We start from the raw sequence: 10,788 nt of genomic DNA, 5'->3' as shown, positions 1-10,788 counted from the left end.
TCTAAACTTGTATTCTCTGCAGAGAAGAAAGGTCAGAGGGGATTTGATTGAGGTGTTTAAGATTATTAAGGGTATTGATAATATAGATCTATCAAATTTTTTTGTGTTTAGCAGTGAAAACAATAGGACAAAAGGTCATAAATTCAAATTTTGGCTGCACAGAAGTCGTCTGCAGTTTAGACAGTATTACTTTTCAAAGAGCATGGTTAGCTTTTGGAATGAGCTGCTTTCAAGGGTGGTGTAGGAATAAAATTTAACTGAGTTCAAGAAAAGATTGGATGAATACGTGAGTAGTAAGGAGTGGTTAGAGTTGGGAGCTGGAAGGGACATCTTTGATGGGTTAATAAGCTCCTTTTTGTCCATTTGAAATTTATGAAATTAACAGGTGTCAATTCTGTGTAGTACAGATTACAAGTCAAGCACCTTAACAACCACACTATATGAAAAGGGCTTGACCAAACATTATTTACCATGACTTTTAAGATATCAATGACATGTGAAAACAATGGCGTAGTTATAAAACTAATCATATAACACTTTTGATGATACAGAACAAACAAAAAACACAAAGTAATACCACAACAAAATATTAAATTCGTAATTTAGTAATTCATACTAACCATGTAGCTCCTGATTGAAATAACTTAGTTGTTTAAAAAAAAGATCATTTGTAAATGGAAATAAAATTAATCCATAGAAAATTCCAGTGTTCATTCTGAAACGATGTTCTTTGTTTTTGCTTTAATTTTGTTGTCATTAAAGATTGCTTTTCATATGGTGCTTAAGTATAGTGAAAACATCTATTTTCTGTCTTTTTATGTTTATATAGCCAATTTTTCTCTTGGACATTTCCTTCATTTATAGACAACTGCAGCTTATGCATGTCTAATGGAAAGTTTGTTATGGATTTGGGGCTTTAGGTTAAATATTTTACAAATTGATAAAGGAATCCTGTAACTCAAGCATATTTCCAAAAATAGACTGACCTTTTTTTATGATCCTTAAAAAAGTAGCTACTTTTCAAAATTTTCAGATATGATGTTTCTTAAACTGTTATTTGTCTACTCTCTTTATCATACTTAATTGTTAGACATTGACCTGCAACGTTATAGTATACTTCTGTACTGTGATATTCAGGCTTATTAGTTAAGAGCTAGCTAATAATTTATCTTTTTTTTGTGGTAATGTTCTTAGCTCATATATGTGTGTCATCTTTCTTTTTTAGTCCCTTTTTATTTTGCCTTTTGTATTTTTTGTATGATTTGTTTTAGGTTTTTCAATTACCTATATGTTCTAGAGAATTTGAATATACTTTTTTTTGTTGAAATATAGCATGGCTGTCCACTGGTGTGTATGTAAGAAATAGTATATGAAGACTGTTGTGATGAATAAACTTCTGGAAGATTGTTATTTAATTGATTTGTCTAACTTGTATGATTGAGAAAAATATATGCAATGAGCAGTGTCTCATCTGGGCCACAGCAAAGTGCAAGTAAACAAGTTTTGAGCTCAAACAGAAAATTTTTCTGTAAAGTACCAAAGTTTCATATGCAACCTCCTTGTATTATCAATAATTAAAAAGTAAATGAAGGAAAACAAAAAACACTTCAATTGGGATAGACTATAATATATAAAGATGCATCTAACAGTAGTTTATAATGTTTTGATTTTTATTTCAATTTCTATATAAAAACACACAAACAAGTATACAACAGTAACTACCATTAGTGGGAAGTTAGAACAACCTACATATGTGGCCCTCATTAGTGACCATGTTGACAACTAATGATCTATATACATATACTAGCTAGGCAAGTAAATATTATATATATATTTACTTGCCTGGCTAGTATATGTTACAGCTTAAATAACTTATATTTGAACGTGTTTACATAAATATTTAGACTTACCGAGCTAATGCATCATCCCTGATGAGAAGTAAGTGTTGGAGTATGGATAAAAAGTAGGGTTCAGCAGCTGTGTCTGTCACAGTCTGTTTAATTAATTCAAAACACTCACCGGGCTCACTAAGAAAATGAGTCAAGGATGACAACCATAACACAAGTACAGATATGTATGTTTGTAAAATAAAACACCAAAATGACTATAAAGAAAATGAAATACACATTACACAGTTCTATTAAGTTTACTTAGTACAACATTCATATGATAATTTTGTTGTCCATTTCTTTTGTATAATACAAGGCAATATTATGCTTACAAATTTGTACAAAAATAGAAATTCAACTGACAATTGAAATATAAACAATGTTATATATGCATGACACCAAGTTAAAACACAACAATCAAGTTTATTGAGAATATATTTTGCAACTGTAAATTAATAGCTCCTTATGAAAGTATACAAGTGAACTTGTAATCAATATACATCATTATAAAATCTCTTTCTGGAAAAGTAGCTGATGCCACCCTTTTCTTCACTCACTATAACTCAAAATATACTTCTTAATCTTTTATAAATAATATAGTTAAAATATGTAAGCCAATCTGTTTCTTTAACGCTGCTATTAATGTGATGGTTCTATACATAAACTCACAGTTCCATATATATATTAAAGTCAGTATGACACTTAAGAAAACCATTAATAACACTACTCAGTTTCAACTGTCTTATTTAACCTTAACAATGTGCTTAGCTATTACTTGCATGTAATATGACCAAATATTCTCATTATATTGTATGCACATATAAAATAGTTTATACAGAAAAAATATATAAATTTATAGATTATTTAGATCATCTAAGGATGGAAAGGACTGGCAAAATTTAGTGACCAAATGACAATAGAGTTAATACTTAAACAATATCACATTGAACAACACAGAAAAATTAAAATTTCTGATAACAATGATTTCAGGTCATGGGGTCAATAGAAAGAAAATGGGGTACTGTTATGTAAAAAAAGGTTTTTGTATATGCAAATAAAATGATTTTATGATAATTCTATTTGAATATTTGGACTTTCTGTAGTAATATTTCTAAAGAACAAAAAGTAAAATCTATAGTTTTGAGGGCTCCAACCAGTTTTTAACGTTTGCTGCCACTAGTAGTGTTAATAATTCCTACCCTAGCACCAACCACACTTTTCTTTTTTTACTTAACCCAGGTGTCTGATATTTATATGGGTAACTATACCATGTTTAAGTAGCTCATTGTAGACACTTGTAATATGTGTCTCATAACTAAAAGTTGGTTGTGACCCATCAGAATTAGTATTCTCACTGAAATACATTGAAAAGAAATTAATTTCAGACCAATAGGGTAAACAAAAACAAAATGTGACCTCAGATAAAATTCATTTCATGCATTATGAAACATGAACAAGATTATAACAAAGCAATGTACATGAAAACAGCTAAGTAATCCAAATTCATCTCTTATACTTATGCTATTCCATGTTTTGCCTAATTATGTTAATATAGGTTTTTTATACCTCAGATCTCCATCTTTCAGCCCTTGTTTACATATTTTCATTTGTCGTGAACTGTATGAATAGATTTTTCTTTTAACATGTTCGCTGCCATGTGTCCCACCAATACTGTATTTTGATCACTGATATTACCAGTCTTTCTATTTGTTCAAATAACCTGCTCTTCTTATATGGATAAGGGTATTTTTCAATCTAAAAAGTTGCATGAATATAAAGTTACACATTGATTTTCTACAAACACATCTCAAACACTAATGAAAAAATTAAGTTTTACGTTATATTTTAATTTAAACATATCATATCATAAGGTAATATAAAAAATGAATGTGAAATTTTATTAAATACTCATATTCATTCAAATACTAATGGTATAGATGAGTTTGATAAACATTTCAATATATAGATAGACATTTCAATATTATTGATAGACAAACTCAATCCAGTATCGTATGCATAAAAAATGTTAGACCAGTTTAAGTTTTATCTCATTAAATTAATCAAAATGAAATGAAAATCTTCTTCTAACTTAACAGAGTAGTCACAATTACAGGAAAAAGGATACTCCATTTCAAAACGGACAAGGTCGTATCGTTGCAAAAATTCATCATGATCTTCATCTTTTCCTTCTAAAAACACTTTAAGCTGAATACTAAGTTCTTCAGTTTTACTATCCTGTTCCTTACCTAATTCAGCTTGCAAATCCTAAAAGTAGAGATATTTATCTTCATTAAAACATTTACATTAATTTTGAAAATTGCATAAAAATATTCTTCGTTTAAACTCGGGGATTTACAAATCTTCAAATGTCCGAAACAAGTATACTGATTTTCACCAAGAAATAAATTGATAAAGAAGTGTTATATTTGATCTTAACATTGAATTATATATCTATTCTAAATTGTTTAAGACTAGGATTCAACAACAATTCATCTTCCAACTAAAAGTAAACAGAAACATTTACAATAAATGTAAATTTCTATTTTGGCTTTTCTTAGGTATTTTCTTAGATCAAACATTTGCAAGAAATTGTAAGAGTATGAATTACACAAATTACAAAGTTACTGTAAATCAATAACCTACTTTTCCTTCTATGCTTGGTTCACAAAAAATATCATATATTATTGTGCAACTAATTAAATTTCAATCTAAAGCAAAAAAATTATATTCATGCATAAATATCTTTTAAAGTCATATGCACAGTACAATACTTATGTCAGATTTTATGTTTTTAAAACATAAAATATAAGTAAACTAATGTCATACTACAGGTAAGCTGAAAATTAATTAGTAATTATGTTACTACTACTAATGTTTAAAGATCACTACATTAATGGCAAAACAAACAAAAACAAGCTGATCATTCTTAAACTTAGTTTTTAGTATTAAGTTCCAGATCAAAATTCACAAGATTCTCTTACCTCTAAAATATCACTTAAACCTGAACGCATGAATTCATTCCTCAAATGTAACTTGAATTCTAGGTCATCTGGTGTACTGACGATACAATTAATCAGGGCAAAACAGGAACCCTGGAAAACATTATATATACATACATACATACATACATATATATATACATATCCACACAATACTTTCTTTCAAAAAGAAACTTGGAAAAAAAGTACATTAAAAATATACAAGTTGCATTTAAAGTCGAAACGAATTATTTTTACCTTAATTTTTTTCCCTTAGATATTTTGGTACCTGCTTATATGACAGCTTTTGAATAGCAGATTAAAAATGTACTGTTACTTACATAGGAATGATTTTCCATCAATAAAAGCTTTGTATTCCACTGTTTTAATGAGCAAAAGAGTATTAAAAAGAAAACAATCCTATCAAATTAATCTCCATATTGACAGAAGCAAGTTCAAATTTCTCAGTATTTTAGTAAACTTCTGGAACATCAGAGAAATTGTTTTACACTTTTCTAGCAAATAAATTGATAATCTGATCAAAATGATACTTATTTCTAGCCTTAAGCTGTAAAATTATAAAAAAGTACTTTTTTTGTGTTCACATAAAAGTTTTTAGAGCATGTCATTCCTATTAAAACTTTTACTTAGTTTCATTAAAAGACAAAGAAAATTTAAATGTTCACAGCTTATACCTGACTACAGATGATAGAAAACATTGATTTGTTTTTATGTTTTCTGTTCATTTGTGTTTGAACAGGCACTAAACTCACTTAGTGGAAACTTAGTCTAAATGTTGAACTTATTAACAAGATAGCAATAAAACTGGATCACCATGTTACAAAATCATGACCTGATATTTTACAGGGCAGGTTTAGGTATTTATTTTTAGTATAAAGATAGTAAAAAACAACTGAAATTTAACATTACATTTTATTAAGCCTTGATAAGTAGTGCTTGCCAAAAACATTATCATCATTTTAACTAGATTTTTTCTATATACATCCACTCTCATTTACTTGCTTTAGCTTCTTGTTATTAAAAGTGCAAAGTTTGGACAAGAAATCTTAAAACTGATAAACAAATATTGACTTGACTTTATGTAACAATATTTACGCAGTTTCAAAACTTCCAACACAGTAACTCAAAGCCCAGATAATTTTAATAACCTTATTTTCTTTGACTTGAATTAAAATGTTTATACAAAAAATGCAAAGTATATGTTAAATTATAAAAATTAGGAAGACTGCTAACAAAATTATACTTGCTTTTGGCTAGTTAGTAGTAAACATGCAGAAAATGTTAAAGCAGTTTAACTTGAGCAAAAAAACTTATATTAAACTACATTCCCATTATACATAATTATATAAACCTGATATGCTTATCTTTAAAAGTTAGGCACGGTTGACATAAAAAAAAGCATTTAACATGGAAAATTCAAAGTTTTGCAAAATTGACAGGTGCAACTCAGGTCAAGCTTGAATTTGAGACTAGATGGACATATTCATACAAAATTAGATATACTTACATAACATTTAAGAAAAAAAGGAGCTACTAATAGAACAAAATGTATAAATAATTGAGCTATTGATGTTTAAAGAACTATTTAGTAGTAGTATTAACTATTATCAACCATATGGTCAACAGCTCAAAAATGAATTGGCTAGTTAATTTGAAATGGTATAACTGGTTACACAAGGAATAGTTTGGGATAAAGAACATTTAATACACTAATATGTTCTTTTGGAAAATGAGAAAGGTTAGAAGATCCTGAGCATCATAGGGCATACCAGGCAAAAATCACATTAAGATTTGATGTTCTGTAAATATAAATTGTTTTCTAGACATACAAGCTGAAAATTTAATATATTTAAATGTCTATTAAAAGAAAACTATAAATTACTCCACGTACCAGCTGGGTGCATTTGCACTCCACTCCAACCCTATATTACTTACCAGGTTGGGCCAGAGCAGCTGTGACAGACAGTACCTTCTTCATTATTATAACCATAAATTTGTACTGTTCCAACCTTAAGAATTTTGAATTGAGTGTTTTGATTCCTATTTGTACGTACTTATACACTCCATCTTGTTTTAGATTTCTGATGTAACATTTCTCATGAAATGTGCAGAAAAGTTAGGAGCTTTATTTCCAGAAAATCCTGGAACAGTTTGAAACACAATACAAGCCAATGAGCAACCTTAGTTGTCATCATTTACTGTGTGGTGAAGTAGACACTCTACTAACACTGATTCTATTACACATCTCACCCTAAGGTTGAAAATCGGGATAAAAGTATCTCACACATAGCCATTATCCAAGGGTGGGGAACAAGAAAATATAGCTCACATGGAAGAAAGTAGTGGATCAGAAATGATGTTGATCGAGTTGAAGAACAGCTAGAAGAAGAAAGTGGTGCTTCATCTGAACTAAAATCAGAAGAATCTGAAGACGAACCACCATCACAGAGATGGCAGTTAAGATAGGGTTAGCTGCTGGTGATACAGCTTCGATTCTGCAACTTCTGTAATGAAGTGATGTAAAGAAAATTGTTTTTCAGTCGTTGAGGCTCTTTTTTTTGTCAGTTGACTAAATATATAGGCAGTTGAACACAATACTATTGCTTTTAAGTTGAAGTGCAAAGTGGTATAAATAAGGTGCAAAATGATGTGGTATACAGAGGGTTCACTACTAGGGGAGTCCAATAAAATAGTCTTTCATACTATAAGCAGGACCTTTTGGGCCAGCACACAGAAATTAATACACTTGTACATCTAATGAAGGAGAAGAAAAAAAATGGCTTTTATGGAGTGTCACAGTGAAAGGTATAAAGAGCCTGGCTTATATCAAACATTTAAACATGATATTATTTGGACTTGCATTTAAAAAACTTCTAAGATTTTTTTATATTCCAACAAATACAAATGGCTTCTGACAGAAATGTATTTTATCACTATGTATACATGACATTTCACCAATAGAATATGTAACAATGAAAATCTAAATATACCGAGATATGTTAATAAATTTGAGCCTAAGCACTTTTTCCACTTTCAATTTCATTGGTGTAATTCCTAATTTCAGTTAAAATTTGGGCTACTTTGATTTCATCAATTAAATTGTAGAAATTGGCAGTACACACACACACACACTGGTAAGAAAGCTAGTAACTAACAGTTACTTACACGTAGTGCATCATTGTCTTTTCTTCCAAGGCCCTGAACAATAGCACTAAATCTATCTCTATCTTCAAGCTCTGCACTAGTGGTGATAGCTTCTAATACTCTTTCATGACTGGTAAAAATAAAGAAAATGAATATATTTAAGAATTATAGAATTTGTCTTTGAAGAAATCTTAAAATAATAAACTTTTATAAAAAATGAAAGCAACTTTTAACAAGTTTACATAGCTAATACAATTTCTTTCTTAACATTATGCAATATATGGTACAAAAGTTTTTGATGTTAAAAATCTTTTGTCAATGTTTTTACAAAATAAAAATTGATAATATCAATAAAAAGAATTAAAATATATTTATATTCTAAATTTAATACTACAAATAATGGCAGTTTCTTTCAGTGCAAGTCAATATAAATGCTAGCCTGAGGCATGTTAAGAAAGGTCCATCAGATAAATCAACTGCTCAGGGTTACTGTGAGTGCACTCACAACTAAACTTTTAAAATTTAATTAAAAAATAAATTATATTTTCATTTCAATAATTATTTATAAAAAATAATGTAGAACTGATATTTTAACATTACATAATTAATATCTAGTCTTTATTTCATGAAAAAATATTAAAACAAAATGTTTAAGCTGTCATTTCAGTCGTATCTTTAGGTGTCTGAAATGTAAACATCACATTTCTAGATTAAAGAAACCTTTTACTAGCTCCTAGGTTTATATTTATTTCTTTTAATCAAATTTAAAAATTTGTTTAGCTTGATATTTATGTTTCTATGAATTCTATTTTCTTAATTGTGAATTTACTAATTTAATTCACATTTATAGTACTGCCCATGGAGGCTTTGAGAAATTTGAATGGCTGTTAGATTTGAAAAGAGACTTAGCCTGAAGTTAAAGCCACCAGAAAGAAGAGAATGTAATCCTTATTGCTCTCATAGTCGATGATACAAAAGTATCATGTGGAAATTAGTCGTACTTTTGAAAAAATGAGAAATAGATGTGGTCAATGGAAATGAAGCAACCTTAGAAAGAAGTTTCAAATATTTCTTAAAAATTAGAGGCTATAATTTTTTGTAGTTTCTGATGATATTCTTTTAATTCCTGATAATTTTTTTCTGTCAGAGTACATTTGTTTGAAAGCTACAAGAATATTCTTCTACCACTAAAGATCAAGTAAGTATATTTAGGTTTAGCAAACAGTGTATGCTATCATGTAATGACAAACAACTAGTATTACATAAATCCTTTTCTTTTAAATTTAATATTTGTTAAGTCTATTACATTAAAACAACTTAAACAAATACAAGAACTTGAAATTGAAAACAAACTATAACTATTAGATATAAATTGATCTCTACAAAAAAAAAAATTGTTGGAGAAACAACATGTCAAGAGGACTGAAAAAAAATGCAACAGTACTGACAATGATTTACCAGTGAACATTAACTTCACCTTTAAAAATGGCTTCACCATTATCTTTGATGATTTAGTTGTAGTTGTATAAGAGAACCTAAATTCGACAAAGACATCAAAGCCGCTGAGCTTGAAAAACTCTACTGCTCTCTTATACAACTACAACAACAGGACCTTATTGCCATAAATCCAGCCTTGCGGGACCAACTACGCGCGGAAAGCACGAAACGACGTGACCGTGACAACACCCCCCTGCTAACACCAAAACTCCGTACTGCTGCTAAGGAACTCAGAAACCATGACGACATCATTGTGCGACGTGCGGACAAAGCTAATATTCTAGTGATCATGGACAAACAGGAATATAAGACAAAATTGGACGCCATTCTATCGGACAATAGCAAGTTTAAGAGGATTAGAGCTGACCCGACAAAAACACTAAAAACAGACGTTAATAAATTGATCTCCACTGTCAACAAACAAGCAAAAGAAAAGGTTCTCCAACCTATCGTAGGAGACTACGAGCATGGATATATCTACGGAACCGTAAAAACTCATAAACAGAACAGCCTTCTACGGCCAATCATATCACAAATTCCTACCCCTATATACAAGACTGCCAAAGACCTAAACCACATCATCACTCCGTATATGCCTGCCCAACACATGCTAACATTTACAGACGACTTCCTCCACTTACTACATGCCACAAATCCACAAGGACTACTCGCCTCCTTGGATGTCGAATCATTATTTACCAATGTACCAGTCCAGGATATGATAGACATAATCTGCGACAACGTTTACAGACAACCGACCATGTCTTCACCAAAAATACCTGAAGAAATAATGCGTGAACTTCTACTCACCTGTACTACGAAGTCACCTTTTCAACATATCAATGGTTCGCTATACCAGCAAGTCGACGGAGTTGCCATGGGCTCTCCTCTTGGAGTAACTTTCGCCAATTTTTACATGTGTCACATAGAAAACAAAGTGCTGCAGGACCACCACCCCGCACTGTACTGCAGATACGTCGACGACTGCTTCATCGTTACCATAGACACTGATGAATTAATGAAGCTCCGACAAAACCAACAGGACAACTCTGTGCTTAAATTCACCCACGAAATAGCCACTGACAAAACCATCAATTTTCTGGATGTACATATCGACGCCAACAACAGCACATACGCCACATCTGTCTAGGGAATCTACCTCCACGCCCAAAGTGAATGCCCTCAAAGATACAAAACTGGAACCATCCATGCCCTCATCCACCATACCTACAAAATATCTTCAGATTGGAATCTATTTA

The 10,788-nt window shown here is 30.4% G+C and overlaps 1 protein-coding gene across 2 annotated transcripts in view; it reads right to left on the bottom strand.

Annotated features, from left to right (window-relative positions):
* LOC106476350 (protein diaphanous-like) overlaps nucleotides 1-10,788 on the bottom strand; it is a 74,835-nt gene that overhangs the window by 37,392 nt on the left and 26,655 nt on the right. For both annotated transcript variants that reach the window (XM_013937045.2, XM_022381024.1), the window contains exons 10-13: nucleotides 8,054-8,162; nucleotides 4,871-4,981; nucleotides 4,015-4,154; nucleotides 1,911-2,027 (exon numbers count right to left, since the gene is read on the bottom strand). In XM_013937045.2, the coding sequence (XP_013792499.1) occupies nucleotides 1,911-2,027; nucleotides 4,015-4,154; nucleotides 4,871-4,981; nucleotides 8,054-8,162 (477 nt within the window). The remainder of the gene's footprint in view (nucleotides 1-1,910; nucleotides 2,028-4,014; nucleotides 4,155-4,870; nucleotides 4,982-8,053; nucleotides 8,163-10,788) is intronic.

This window comes from Limulus polyphemus, unplaced genomic scaffold, assembly GCF_000517525.1.
Source record: "Limulus polyphemus unplaced genomic scaffold, Limulus_polyphemus-2.1.2 Scaffold6, whole genome shotgun sequence".
Taxonomy (NCBI): Eukaryota; Metazoa; Arthropoda; class Merostomata; order Xiphosura; family Limulidae; genus Limulus; species Limulus polyphemus.
The sequence above is the reverse complement of the archived record's forward strand: the minus strand, read 5'-3'. Positions and strand labels throughout refer to the sequence as shown.